The sequence below is a fragment of the Brassica napus genome, chromosome C2, assembly GCF_020379485.1.
Source record: "Brassica napus cultivar Da-Ae chromosome C2, Da-Ae, whole genome shotgun sequence".
NCBI lineage: Eukaryota > Viridiplantae > Streptophyta > Magnoliopsida > Brassicales > Brassicaceae > Brassica > Brassica napus.
Window position 1 is genome coordinate 16,725,949 of NC_063445.1, and position 15,666 is coordinate 16,741,614.

The following is a 15,666-nucleotide window of genomic DNA, read 5'->3' on the forward strand; positions in this document are numbered from 1 at the left end:
CGGTAACTAAATCTCATATACCAGCTGCAAATGCTCCTGCTCGTATCAAAATGCCAAATGAACAAGAAAAGGAGGATGACACACGAGAGCCAAAAACACGCCTGAAGCGTGGTAGACCTGTTGGTTCTAAGGATAAGAATCCTAGGAAACAGAAGAAAGCTGAAATATATGATGCACCCAAAATAGTAGAAAATATTTTGGAGGAAATAAATGATAAGGATTCTGATGAATCAGAGCATCATGAATCAGAGCATCATGAATCAGAGCATCATGAATCGAAAGATAATCATGAGATTTCTATTAATTACATCCATAATAAAAGGATTTGGAATAGAAATGAACAAAATGACCTTGATGATGCTTTCTCATATATTGTGTCAAGTGAAATAAATGAAGAAATCGATGATCCAGAACCAAAATCTGTCTATGAATGTCAAAAGAGACATGATTGGGAACATTGGAAAAATGCAATACAAGCTGAACTTGATTCGCTTAATAAACGAAAAGTATTTGGATCTATTGTGCTTACACCTGCAGATGTGAGACCAGTTGGGTACAAATGGGTTTTCGTTCGAAAGCGAAATGAGAAAAATGAGATTACGAGATACAAAGCTCGTCTAGTGGCTCAAGGTTTTTCTCAAAGACCTGGAATCGATTATGAAGAAACGTATTCTCCAGTTATGGATGCCATTACATTTAGATTCCTGATGAGTCTAGCAGCTGATAAAAATCTAGAGATGCGTCTCATGGATGTTGTTACAGCTTATCTATATGGATCATTAGATACTGATATCTACATGAAAGTTCCTGATGGATTTAAAATGCCAGAAGCATTAAGTTCCAAACCTAAAGAGTTATGTGCAATAAAATTGCAAAGATCATTATATGGGTTAAAGCAATCTGGACGTATGTGGTATAATCGTCTCAGTGATCATTTAATAAAAGAAGGATATGTGAATGATCCTATATGCCCATGTGTTTTCATCAAGAAAACAATATCCGGATTTGTAATAATCGCGGTATATGTTGATGATCTTAACATTATCGGAACTCAAAAGGAAATACAAAGGCATCAGACTATCTCAAAGGAGAATTTGAGATGAAAGATCTTGGACAGACACAGTATTGTCTTGGCCTACAAATAGAACATTCACAAAATGGTATATTTGTGCATCAATCCACATACACTAAAAGAGTGTTGAAACGATTTAACATGGATAAATCAACTCCTCTTAGCACCCCGATGGTCGTTAGGTCACTTAATATTGAAAGTGATCCATTTCGACCACCTGAGGAGAAAGAAGAGATACTTGGTCCGGAAGTACCATATCTAAGTGCAATTGGAGCGCTGATGTACCTTGCAAATTGTACACGGCCTGATATATCATTTGCTGTGAATCTTTTGGCAAGATTCAGCTCATCTCCAACTCGAAGACATTGGAATGGGATTAAACATGTTTTTCGTTACCTCCAAGGGACCATCGATTTAGGCTTGTTTTATCCTAAAAGTTCAAAAGGTCAAATGGTTGGTTTTGCAGATGCAGGATATCTTTCAGATCCACACAAAGCCCGATCGCAAACAGGATACATTTTTACGATCGGAGGCACTGCTATATCTTGGCGTTCCCAAAAACAAACGCTCGTGGCTACTTCTTCAAATCATGCTGAGATCATTGCACTCCATGAAGCAAGTAGAGAATGTGTTTGGCTGAGATCAATGAGCCGACACATCTGTTCAAGCAGCGGGATTGGCGAAAATACGGAGCCAACTATTCTATATGAAGATAACGCGGCTTGTGTTGCTCAAACGAAGGAAGGATATATCAAAAGCGATAGAACCAAACATATACCTCCGAAGTTCTTCTCATACACTCAAGAGCTCGAGAAGAATAAAGAGATTGAAGTAAGATATGTTCGATCATGCGACAATGCAGCCGACCTCTTCACAAAATCACTACCTACCTCGATATTCAGAAAACACATCCATAACATTGGGATGCGCCATCAGAAGGATCTATGACTGCTCATTCGAGGGGGAGCTTACGTAGTTGTACTCTTTTTACCTTACTATGGTTTTTCCCATTGGGTTTTCCTGGAAAGGTTTTTAACGAGGCAACAAAGACGTTAAGCGGGAGCGGATAGTGACACCGGCCCCCAAGGGGGAGTGTTACGAAAGTCAAAGAAAAAAAACAGCAGCCACCGCAATTGTTGAAAATATAAAGATGTGGGGCCCACTGCACTATTTGCACAGTAAATTTCTTTCTATATATACGAACGTTTCGTTCATTGTAGATCGCATCCCTCAACCTTCTCTTCTCTCTATAATAAACTCTTTCTATCAGTGTTAAAGATTCTACGGATATAAATCTTGCCCTTATTTAAATTCCCGCGATACAATAAAATTCCACTTCTTTTTATAACAATATATATATATATTGTTCCGGAAATCTAAAGTCAGTACTCATAAGCAACAAAATGTCATGCTACCTATTGTAGCGATTATAACAGATTCATTTCTTTGACGATATCGACAAAAGCAAACACAAATCCCAAACAGACAATGAATACACTATTATAGTTTTTTTGTTAAATGTTATTTTGATCAAATCTATCTTTATCTTTACTTTGATTCCTTCCAGCCGTTTAATTTTCCGTTAGTTATTGCGTCACTAAATCCATACACGATTACTTTCTAAATACAATACTAATATATAGGTAAACACAAAACAATGGCTACCAACATAGAGAGAAAGAAGGAAACTTGATAGAGAATGAAGAAGGCAAATGACCACTTCTCCTTATATAATCAGCTCTCTCCGATGTCCTCGCCGCCATCTCGTTCAGCTTCGCCTCCGCATTTGCTCTCCTCTCTTCCGCTATTCTCTTTGTGGCCGCCAGCTTGTTCGCCAACTTCTCCTCCGCCCTCGCTTTCATCCTCTCCGCCTTCACCTACACACACATTCACACCTTTTTCTCAAACTTCTTAAATTTTAAGATATTTATTAATTTTCAAAGAAATATTCACTTAAATATTGAATCCAAACCAACACCAAAACCGGTTTAACCGATCCACAATATATTTGATGATAATCTTACCTCCATTTTTTTCATCTCCATCTCGGCCTTTCTCTTCTCATGATTCTCCCAAGCCTGTATCTTCACTTCCTCTCTCTTATACCTAACCACATTCCAGCAATAATCAAACCTCAAAACACTGGTATATAACGAAGCCACGTTAACACTAATTAAATCATTCGTTAATCAATTAATTAGTGTTAATCACCTAGCCATGAACTTAGAGCGTTCTGCTTCATCCCAAGCCATGGCTCGAGCTTCCATAGCATTCATCGCCTTAGTATTACTATTATCTCCTAATCCAATGTTTTCATTATTATTACTCGCCACGCTTCTAGTCTCCGTCACGGTCGCCACCTCCGTCGCCATTCTCACCGTCTCTCCGCGGCGAGAAGCTCTCACCGGTGACGTCACAGGACTTCTCCCGACCGGCGTTGTGGCTCGCACAGGCGTAGCTGTTCTAGAAGGCTCCTGGCTCCCGATCGGAGTCATCTCAGTCCCCATGTCCCTCACGCAAACCGATCGAATCGCAGCCGTTGGATTAATACTCTCTTTCCTCCAAACCGAACCACCTGCTTCTCCACAGTCTACGTTCTTCGTCTCCACCTCCGGCCTCCCCGCCGCCGCGTCTCCGTCCTCGTATTCAACGTACTGATCTCCTCCTTCGCGTTCTCTCTGCGAAGCAGAAGCTATTAGTCGAAGATCATCAGCGTTGGAGTTTCTCGGTTTACAGCTCCTCGAGTGGTGGTTCTTCTCTCCACCTCCGCCGCCGCGAGAAAAACCAACTCCGGAGAGCCATTTCTGAGCGTCGTCCCATTTTGAAGGTGCGGGTTTCCCCATAGTGGACCGGTGGTGGTTTGGTGTCCGGTTCGCACCTTTTTGAAACTCGAAACCGATATTACCATGTCCGTTCATCTCCGGCGTCCCTGGTCCGAGACACCCTTTGTTATCTTCCAGCCCTTGAGATCTCATTCTTCTTAGGATAAATAAATAAAAACAGAACACAGAGATCTATCTGTTCAAACTCTTACAAGAAGTCAGGAGTAATATAAGGTTTTTTTATATATTCATTAATGGATAAAGAAAGAGAGGTGACTTCAAGAAGGGATTAAAAGGATATATGTGGAAGTGAGGAAGATGTGGCGAAACAATCAAAGAGTCGTCACTCTCGTAGACCCAACTTTATGAATGTGAGAGATTTAGCAGAGTCATTAAATGCCAGATGGGTTGTTGTAGAGATGAGAATGATAGTCTTTAAAACTCCAATTAGTTCTGTCTTTTTTCTATCGGAATGACATAATAATAGTGTAATGCCCCCCCCTCCAAAGAATTTTTTTCTTAGTTGAAAATAGTGTAAATGGGTTTGCTTAACTATAATAATGCTCAGATCTGGTCCGTGAAAATGCTTTGGTACTGACACTAGTTATCGAATAGCAGTACTCCATATGGATGTGCTTTACTAATAAAAATCATAAAAAATATTTTTGCGAAATATATTTCTAAAAACATCTTATATATTAAAACAGAAGTCACAACCTTCATTCATGTGTGATTTTTTTTTTAAAATGGACATAATGAATCTATTCATAGAAAGTCATGTTACATTTAATCTATAATCTTATCATTTAAATTTTGGGTCTACCAGAAATTTTTATTGGACTATCAATAATTAGATTTACAGAATAGATGATCCATTGGATTTATAGATAATATAAATTAAATACTATACTTGCATATGTTAAATATTTGTCGATGTTAACTTTTAAAACTATAAAAAAAAAATTTAAATAACAAAAATCATGTTATCTAACAATGAATCTTTACTACCTTAAACCAATGAAAACAAATTTTAAACTATATAGCTTGTTTTAAAAATTAAACAAAAACTAAATGTTTAATTATTTACTCGATAATATAAATCTATGAAGCGAAAAGTTTAATTTTTTAAAAACTTTCTAAATTTGTGAAATGTTACAATATCTTTGAATATGACAATAAAACAATATTTTACTAATCTTTATATATATAGTTACGATTTTAATAATGAAATAATAATCCAAAAATATATATTTAGAAGAAGATACAAATACATGTGAAAATTTAAAACAATCTATTCAATGAAAAAAATATACCGTAAACTTATTATGTTTTAAAAATTGATAGAACATATATTATAATATATACCAATTTAAAATTGAAAACAAAATATTTATATAAAAATAAATAAAAACAAAAATCTGCGCGGTTGAACGGATCGAGATCTAGTCTATTTTAAAAAACTAAAACGAATATCAATCTTGTTTGTTTCCCATTATTATTTGACTCCTGTATTTTATTTCTCATATATTATTTGGATTTGTGTAGATGTATAGTACATTGTGAGAGCATCAGCATTAGTGAACCCCATCAAAGGAGTTCAGAAAGCATTTTTTATTATTATTTTTTTTCTGTTTGATTTTTGTTTTTTTTTTAAAAAAAAAAATTATTAATCGGACCAATCGAGGACCGCCACGTGTCGTGGGGCCGGCGCTACAGTGATGATCCGGGTTCAGTGCAGTGAACTCCCAAGAGACAGGTTCAGTGTTTTTGTTTATTTTAATTTTTTTTTTTCGAAAACTGTGTGAACTCCCCGTGGAGTTCACTGATGCTGATGCTCTGAGAGTGTAACCAAATAGATAGTATCACTAAGAGTTTTCTTTCTTTTTTTTTGAAGAAAATCATTTTATTATATCAATTCCTAAACTATATTAGAAACGTTACACTCGTGAATCGTTTTTTGCTTACTACTGTTTTCAAAACGTTGCATTATTTTATTACCGCTTACCTTCCTTAATCGCTAAAAAAATACTTGTTTCGTTTTCGATCATTAGTCGAATAAGTCTTTAGAAACATCAGCTAACGCTGTGTTTTTACTTTTATATACGAATGGCACAGTCATGTAGCCCAGAAGAGTAGCGTAATTGGGTTTTTATAATAATAATGCTCAGATCTGGTTCGTCAAAAGACCGCCAATGCTGTAAAGAATAGTATTCATCATGTGTACGACTGTACGTGGGAGGAAGTGACTCAACAATCATCTACTACTATAGTATAGTGTTAATAAAATAAAGCAATAGTAATTATGCAAATGGGAATAATCACAAACAATTAGGAGGAATCTCGGGAAAACAAAAGAGTTTAGCAAAGAGTTAAAACTTCCACTGCAATTCCCGAGAGCAAATTTTTAAAGATACAGTTGAACTTTTTAACGGTAACTTTTAGAACCGTTGATTAAGATTTAGATGAATGCAGTTTCGCAGAGATAGTGACACGTGTACGGGTAGAGATCTTGGAAGGAGCGGCGAGCGATGGTTTTTGCCGGTCCGGGTTGGGGGCAAAAGTGGGTCCGTGTTTGTCTGACAAACTCACGTGGTCCTTCACAGTGCCCCCCTACTGCTTGTGGACTGGACCGTCTTGTTGTTTTCTTTTGGATTCGTTAGCATGGTACTTCTTTTAAACTCTCATTTTCTGTTTTTGTTAAGTTTTCTAATTTATGAAAAAGTTATTAACACTTCAGGGTCAGTTTCCATGTTTTTATTACACTGTAGGGCAGTTTCATCTACCAAAGTAGTTTTTATAGGTTATTTATATACTTATCCCTAACTAATTGTTAATGTGCAGGTCAATTCTTATATTAATTTTTGAAATGATATTAAATTTTATAATTGACAAAAAGCAGACAATTACTTTTTATTTCCAACCACGGATTCACATTTCTCGACAGTGAAAAAAATTTATTTGGGTAACTGACATATAAGTATTTGATGGAGAAGAGCTATGGCAATTTGGATATAATATGCCAAAGCTTGAAATTAAAACATGTTTTCAGTTTTTTTTCTTGGTTTTGGATTCTAATCGGTTAATCTATATAATATTTGTAAGTTCTACAGATAAAACGCAAAAACAATGAAGATTGCATGATGAAAATCAATGGCGGCCGTGAGTTATATTTGCAGAAAACGCAGAAAACCCTAATATGAAATTATTACAAAATTGCCACTCATTAAAAGAAGTTTTTTTTTTAAGATTGGATAACCACGTGGATGTGTACATAATGTTAGTGTACACATGTTAGGGTACACGAGTACATTGGATGACCACGTGGATGTGTACATAATGTTAGTGTATGCATGTATAGTTTGAATGTAATGTACACACGACTTTTTTATTAATGTTGTAAAATTACGAAAATAACCTCATCTTCTTCCTTAGCCATTGTCGACCAGAAACCCTAATCTCCGCATATCTCGCCTATTTTTCACTATTTTTTACATTCTCAACTTGTTTTTTTATATATTTTTACCCAAATGTGATAGCTTTCAATCCTAATTATTGGCAATAATGAGTCAGAGTAAGAAAATGTTTATGGTAGTTCATAGACGAGAGTCCTCAACGTCTCTACTGTTGATGTTGCCGTCGAATACGCATCACTACAGCACCATCAGTCATGTATCTTCATATATCTCAAAAGATAGCTTAGGAAAAAAGACAATGATTAAAGATAACTTCTCTGGAAAAATAAATTTGAAAAAATCAGATTTTATTTTCGAAAATTATAGAGAAGTATAAAGGGAAAGAGGAAGAAGAAAGTTACACAGTCCCATTTTATTCTAGTTAGTGTAATGGGTATTAGATGTCAATGTTATTTAGTTAGTTTATGAGTGAAAATGAGATTTAATTAGAAAAAATATCTGAGTAGTAATAAATGCTTTATTGTGTTAATAAAACACATAAACTGTTTTTCAGTGTAATTCTTTCGTTATTTAAACGGGATATAAAGTTAGAATGGATTAATAACTAAGGACGTAAACAATAAATGCTTACAGTAGTCAGAACAAATGAGGAATCAGGAAAACCTCTTTTTCTCTCTTTAAAATTTTTAAAATCAATCAAATTAAATATTTATCTATTTTCTCTTACCTATAATATAATATTTTTTTTGTTTGTTTTTCTAGTTTTCTAATTTTCGTATATTTTTACTTTGTGTTCTATTGAAGCTTTCGAAGTATGAGATAATACTTTTATAAACATTTTTTTAGAGATTAAAGCTCATGACTTTTCATTTCTACTAATCCCAATAGTGTTATCGCTATTTTCTTTTTGTTTCGGAGGATGTCAAATTCTGGAGGTGTTGAGTGGATTTCGTGTTCACTGGTTAATGCTTCATTCATCTCTCAAGATGGAGTAATCTTCTTTACTTTGTTTAAGGATTTGAGTTGTTAGGAATCTATTTGACCGCTTCAAATCAGAATCATTATAGTTGGGTATGAAATATAAAGCTCCGTTGAATAGATAATGGTTGTAACAAAGTTTGACCACATCTTTGATTGATCTTTAATAAAGAGGAAGATAGAGTATTACAAGTTAATGATATATAGAAATATTGTTATATAATCATTGAAAGATACAAAGAGGAAGCTAGAGTATTACAAGTTAATGATATATAGAAATATTGTTATATAATCATTGATTGATCTTTAATACACAGAAGGCGTCTCGACAAATATTCTACCCCCGAAATCTGTCGTTGATCTCTAGGTTTATGCTCTGGTGACTATATTGAGAATCCTGCCATCTGGTTTCCACGATATGAAGCAGAATAAATAAATGGTGGTACTTAGACGAAGCATCCATGTGGCGTTGGGGACATAAAGCTTCGCCACCGGTGAAGATCCATCACAGAGATTTTGGAGGCGGCGATGCTTCAGAGACCTGCTCTGAACAAGACATGTGTTCTTGAGGTGTCGATGATAAGATTAAACGAATAAAAAATAAAACAAAAAGATGATACGATTAAACGTGTGTGCTCACGTGTCTTAGGCTCATCATTTTTTTTTTTAAAAGGCTCATCATTTTGTATTTTATTCGTTTTTTTTGTTTGATACCAAAACTTTGCTTTTATGAATTTTTGATACAAAAGATGGTGGACAAAAAAAAAGTAAACAATAGTTGACGTTACTTGTAAATGAGTAGTTTACAGAATTTGAATTTCTCATTGATTCGGATACTTCAGAAATCTTATGAATGAAACATGATGTATGTAGATCCAAAGAATTTTTTGTTCCTAATGTTTTGTCAAATTAGTAAGTAGTTGATATGGAACGACGAACACATTATCAGATAAATTTTATGTAGTTATTGTAATAGGCGACAATCAATGAAAGAAGTATTGGTTCCTAATGTTCTGTCAAATTAGTAAGTAGTTGATATGGAACGACGAACACAATATCAGATAAATTTATGTAGTTATTGTAATATGCGACAATCAATGAAAGAAGTATTTGGTTCTGTGGACATAATCGTTTGAAGTTACAGTCGTTTAGTCCATAGTTCGTTCATGCCTTTTGTTTCGTGACTTGCTCTTCGGTGTGGTTTAGTGATATAAAAACAATGTTTCAAAATGCTGGACAGCAATGCTTAAACTTTGTTCACTGATTGTGATACATGGTAGCGTGTTATAAGAATTTTTGTCACAATTTATACACACACTGTTCTAAAAATATTATTAATAATTTATACAAACAGAGCCTATCGAATTTATGGGTGATGGTATGATGTAGAGAGGATCAAATAAACTGAACCTAATAGATCGAACTGATCCCATGAAAATAAATCCGAATTAAACAGAATCCAACATAAATATCGATCTTGTTTTACGGTGTTTTGGCTTATGAATTTTACTTGAATCTGAATCCGAAAGGATATCCAAAATATTAAAAAAATTAACATTTCAAGAGAAATTTTACCAAAGACAAATTCAACCCCCGGATAAATACTCAAAATACTATTGAATAAGCAATTACAAGTAATAATCCGCGTCTTCCGCGTCTTGCGCGAGATTAAATATGTTTTTAAAACTCTACATTAGGTATTTGTTACCCATACAATACATTATACCGTATTGTAATGACATCAACATAACAATATATTTGAGTGTTTAAATACTTTTTATATATTAATAGTAGATATGAAATTATTGACTTTGTGAAATATATCTAACATATGTGTTGGGTTTTATGCTAAACTTTAGCATAATATTCAACGGACTAAATGGTTGTTTAAAAGCCTAATATGTTAAAAATGAGTTTGGCCAAATCTGTCAACTATTTTAATTTTTTTGGGAAAAAAATAGTCACCTATAAAAGAAAAATGAAAAGGGGATTAGGTTTTGTGTGAACGGGTTCTTTAGATCTATTGTCGACTTGATTTTTTCTAAACTATTGAGCATAAAATTTTAAATGTGAGATTTTTAACAACTTTAGTAATTTAAAGTTGTTTTTAAAATTTGAAAATGTAACATATACGAAAAATATAAATTTTATTATATGGTGAATATGATTGTTTAATTTTATATTATTAAGATAAATTAAGCAAAAAAAGATGAAAGATATAAAAATTGTTACAAAATCTTTATTATTCGAAATCATTAATTGCAATATATATTTTAATCATATTAGGTAATTTCATAGCTTTTATTTAAGGAAACTATATTTTTGTATATTAATAATTATTTTATGATTAGTTTAATAAAAAATATAGTATATGTTTATATGGACCAACTTAATTCTCTAGTACTTCTAAGAATCATTTTAATGATAATAAATATCATATTTAGAATGTTGTAATGCTTCTCTTTTAATATACAAGGAATAGACTATAGAAAGAGATATTTGGTCAAAGATTAAAGATTGTATCTTTTAACAATTGTATTTGAAGTATAAATACGTTTGCATTTGAAGATTAAATAATTGTGCTTTATTTATAAATTTAAATAAGATTTTCTACTTTTATAAAGTTTATAGTTGCTAGTTTTTTTATTTTTTATTTTTTTTATTATTTTTTGGTCAAACTTTACTTCATTATCTTAAGAGTTTAAAACTCCATAAGAGGAGGAGGTGTTATAACATAGGAAGACATCACAACCCAAAGAGTTTGCCATAGCGTAAATACAACACATAAATTGAACATATAAAACACCAAAAAGAAAGATAAGGAATCGAATAGCAAAAATGATCCAATGAACATCAAATGACCAATTCTCTGAAAGAAGGTGAATGAGTTCTTGACAGTCTAACTTGTAGACAAGGTTCGAGAAACCTGTTGATATGATCACAACTTGTGCAACCAAAAGGGCTAGACACTCTGCAACAATGCCAAACATTTGGATGTTGCTAGTTTTTATTTGTTTGTTTTTACCTCTTAACAAACACTTCAAATCATTTCACAAAGCTTTTGTTAGTAAAAATTGTTTAAATTTGCCAAACTAAACTGTGTACTTTTGAATCACAAGCAAATATTTGGATAACCAAAATCTGATGTATAACCAAATCCAAAACTAAAATGAGTTCAACTAAGTTTATAGTGTATTATACTAATTCGAACCAAATCCTAAGAAACCCAAATTAAATCATAACATAACTTAAAAAATATCCAAATGGGATCAAGTTTCATGTCTTCAAACAAACCGAAACTCGAATAAACCATTAAATTATAATCTTTCCATTTTCATAAGATAAATGTTCTGGACTTTTTTTTGTTTCAAAATGATAATCTTTAATGCTGTTTTATGAGTCAATGATAATAAATTGTAAATTTCTGATTTTGTTGTGTTATTAAATTTTTATTGGTTTGAATTATAAAAATATATAATCTGCATTTATAATTAAACTGTAGTATATATTTTTAACATGGGTGAATATATCACTCAAATTACCCTAAGGAGTGAATTACTCTCTCAAATAAAAGGTTCAGTTTTAGTGCTTAGGTATCGTATCCACAGAGACTCTAGGATTACACAATAGATTTATAGTATTTGAAATAAAGCTAGAAAAGCAAGTTGTAAGCAGTAAATGAAGTGAAGATTGGGTGAACAAGTTGTTTAGTTGATTGAATTGAGGTTGTTAACAAGTTGGGAAAATACCTAGATTCATGTAAATTTTCAGGTATGACAAGTATGCAAACTTATTAGGTTATTAGGGATTTATGAATATTAATTGTTCTCGAATTCAAGCTGAAGTTATAATCTATCAACTCTCGTATGAAAGTCCTAAGGGAGTGTCGATTGATGTCTCCTATGGATTGTCGATCGATGTCTGGTATTGACTGTCGATCGATATATCTTATGGAGTGTCGATCGACACTACTTCTAGCAAGCTTTAACGAATAGGTTTGATGTGTTCTCTAATCACCTAGACCAACTCTCGTGTGCCTAACTAATAAGATCATACTAGTTTTATTCAGGCAACAGGCCAAGCTCTCACTTGCACTAATCAATCCTAAGATCTAAGTTCAAGGTTTATCAACCCTAAGCTTAGTAATAAGAACAACTAGATGAAGAACTAATTAAATCACCCTAACAACAATATAGATTTAGCAAACCATAAGTTAACCTTTGAAAAACCCTAATCTAACAAGAGAACTACTCAGACATATTTATAGGAAACATTATGATGATCAGAATTATACTGCAATAGATAAATAAAAACAGAATAGAATAAAAAAACAAAGGGAGTTCAAGATCTTCCATCTCTCAAGGTGTACAGATCTCTCTTTCTAATCCTAAGCTCTCTGTCTAGAATAGTATGAAGCATAACCGTCAACAATGGCTAAGAAACAGTAAAATAGGATTTTTAGTCGTGTAGGGATATTCTGGTAATTTGTGGTAATTTCTGGACCTAAATTAGTCATAAAATATATTCAGCCTGCATTCTGGAAACACCGTCGATCGATGCCAAGGGTGCACCATCGATCGATATTCCTTTATCTCCTCGTCAGCTTCCTCTCGCGAGGCAAACTGACCACTCTTTAGTAACACATGCATAACTTCTGCTACAGGATGCTGATTGACCTCATACCAGTGGCATTGGAAAACTAACTCAAAGTTCTAGGCTTAATCTAACGGTGGTAAGGTCTCCATCCATAGCTAAACATCTGATGCGTCTATGCAGTAAGCTCCAAAAGACTGAAAAATCACCATATTTCTCTACAACGTACCTGAACCTGTAAATACTCTAAAAAGACTCTAAAACATAGTAATTAGTTATTAAAAAACTTACAAACCATGGATAAAAGTAGGTAAAATTTATGGCCTATCAGTGAAGAACCATGATCAGAATAATCAATAATGCAAAACATTGCTTCTCAACTCAGTCTTGAAGTCTAGAATTGCTTACAGTTGGATCGGGTTTGTTACTAATAGCCAGGTTTATTAAGATTAAGCACATGTTTCTCTCTTTGTATCTCAGTTTTCCAACAAATTCACTAGGAAGAGTATAAATGTTATTTTTGATCGCTTCATAGCTCTTCTTACTAGGAGAATTCTTTAAGGTCACACACCTCCATACATATTCTTGATGGTGAATCTTCGGACTGCTGATCTTGGAGCTCTTACTGGTCGGAGAAGACAGTATGTTCCATATGCTGATCAAGACTCTCTCATATGACGTCTTTGGTTAATTAAATCTATCTGTTTGTTTCATGAGGTTGTACCGACAAGAAAAGTAAAGAGGTCCTCCTTATAATATCGCCACTAAAGGAATCATTTCAGATATAGCTCATGCCACCTTCAAAGTGGCAGAGGAGACATAAGTTAATATAAACTAAGAGATGTGTTTAATGACCTAGAATAACTAGAGATTATTAGCATTACCTTTAAAGGCTTCTATGTAGATATAGTGGAAAAAAGAATATGACAATTTTGACCCAAGAAAAAAAAAGAAAAGGATACGACACTCTTCTACGGGTGGGATATCAGTAATAATTTAAAGAGAGGTTCCATTGCTTGGCGATGTTTTGGATTTGACCCTCCTTTGCAATTTAACAAAGATCCACTATAGATATAGAGGTTTTCATAAATCTGAGTTTAGAAGTAATGATCCTGCTGTATCTAAACATATCATACTCGTTTGTTAGTTCAAGGCAAAAGCTCCTCTGTTACCACATCATATATCCGTGTAATGACCTTTTTTCATGTTTTCTTTACAAGACCCAAACCTATACTATGTTGTTAATGATAAAGCTGAGCACCGGAAAGAAACATGGGTCCATGAACCATTTGCTTGTCATGGCTGATTCAGCTACATACCAGAGGCTTTCACACAGGATGGATCAGAAGAGGTGAGCTCTTGCTGCACCTTAGGCTACTTGGCTGTCAAGGTGACTAAGTAGCCAACAACTGCTGTAGCAGTTCCCAGGATCCCACCCATAATGACCTGATGACACAGAAACAGATATGGTCTAACATGAAAGCCATCACTATTGATCTGAGCTGCCTCAATTTTGCATTATTCGCTTACCTGTGGAGGGGTATGACCTAGAAGTTCACGCAAGGGTCTGCTTTCAGCGAGGGGATGCTCTGAAGGAAGTTCATACACAATCTGATTGAGAACCTGGAAATGAAACAGACCCAAATCAGCCAAAAATAAAAACAGATGCTAACAAAAAAAAAGAGAAAACAAACAAAAGAAAAACCTCAGCTTGGCGTCCAGCATGTAATCTTACACCAGTTGCATCACACATAACCTGCCGCAGAAAAAAATAAAACACAAAACCCCTAACTATTTAATCCTCTCCTCAAGCCTTAACCATCAAAACTGATAAGAAAAGTGATTGAATAAGCCATACAATGGAAGTGAGAATGAAAGCCATAGCGAAAAGAGATCCTCCAAAGCCTTCTTGTAAACCAACGGCCATAGCAAGAGCTGTAACAGTTGCTGAATGTGAAGAAGGCATTCCTCCAGACCCAACAAGCCGTTTCAGATCCCATCTCTTTTCCTTATACCTTTTGACAAAACATACAAACAGAGTTGTCGGTAAAATCTCTGTCTTTGTCTAAACCATTCTCAGAAACTACATATGAGTAGTAAACGTACCAGGTGGTGAAGAACTTGATGAATTGTGCGATGGTGAAAGCTAATACGGCGGAAAGCAGAGGGTAGTTCGTGAAAATAGAGAAATAGTGGGAAGAAAGGGAAGACGATTCCTCCATTAGACGATGGTCGATTGATCTCATTAGGGCTTCAAATCAATAACGAGAGCTCTCTACTAGATGAAGACATGATCCATAAGAGGAACCCTTTGCGTGTGGAAAAATCTTTCTTTTTGATCTCTCTCTAATGGGGTCTACCCTTCAAAATCTTTATTTTCTTCTTCCTCGAAATATTCTTTCGTGTTTGTTTTCTCGCTTCTTCTTTGCAACGGTGCTATTTAATATCATTTCTCAACCTAGGAAGGAGAAAACGTATTTATCCGAAATTGAATAATCAAATTATTTATCTTATATATTCTGTTTCGAAGAACATTTGTATTCCTATTTTTATATTTATTTTTCAGTTTTCGAGATAAAGAATTAAAAATCGGCTATGCGATTTAAAATTCAGGAATCGAGTGTATATTCACAAAATGTAGCATGTGAAATGAGGATATGCATGTGTTAAAAAAAGAAAAAGGAATGAGGATATGTATAGACGTTAACTTGTATTTATTTATTAATTGATTTGTGATTGCGCAGAATATGCTTCTTTGTTTGCAATTGTAATAAACAAGCGTCTCTCA

At 33.9% G+C, this 15,666-nt stretch overlaps 2 protein-coding genes and 1 long non-coding RNA gene across 5 annotated transcripts; 1 reads left to right on the forward strand and 2 right to left on the reverse strand.

Annotated features, from left to right (window-relative positions):
• Positions 1–2,633: 2,633 nt before the first annotated feature.
• LOC111212012 (remorin 1.4) lies at positions 2,634–4,402 on the reverse strand. The gene is made up of 3 exons (XM_022713378.2): positions 3,284–4,402; positions 3,097–3,178; positions 2,634–2,949 (listed from the first exon to the last, which is right to left on the reverse strand). The coding sequence occupies exons 1-3, from the start codon at positions 4,045–4,047 to the stop codon at positions 2,734–2,736; spliced, it is 1,062 nt and encodes a 353-aa protein (XP_022569099.1). The 5' UTR covers positions 4,048–4,402; the 3' UTR covers positions 2,634–2,733.
• A 992-nt stretch (positions 4,403–5,394) lies between these two features.
• Positions 5,395–9,016, forward strand: LOC111208319. Its single transcript, XR_002660313.2, has 2 exons — positions 5,395–8,298; positions 8,603–9,016. It is a non-coding gene; the product is annotated as an uncharacterized LOC111208319 (long non-coding RNA).
• Positions 9,017–13,974: 4,958 nt separating this feature from the next.
• Positions 13,975–15,401, reverse strand: LOC106395893 (uncharacterized membrane protein YuiD-like). Of its 3 annotated transcripts, XM_048747804.1 has the most exons (6): positions 15,249–15,401; positions 14,985–15,209; positions 14,737–14,893; positions 14,584–14,634; positions 14,409–14,501; positions 13,975–14,349 (listed from the first exon to the last, which is right to left on the reverse strand). In XM_048747804.1, exons 2-6 carry the CDS (start codon positions 15,122–15,124, stop codon positions 14,248–14,250), a joined length of 543 nt encoding a protein of 180 aa, XP_048603761.1. In that variant the 5' UTR covers positions 15,125–15,209; positions 15,249–15,401; the 3' UTR covers positions 13,975–14,247. The 3 variants fall into 3 exon arrangements, with proteins under 3 accessions (XP_048603761.1, XP_048603760.1, XP_022561550.2); XM_048747803.1 differs by having other exon boundaries at positions 14,985–15,329; XM_022705829.2 differs by having other exon boundaries at positions 13,975–14,324; positions 14,985–15,326.
• Between the last annotated feature and the right edge of the window lie 265 nt (positions 15,402–15,666).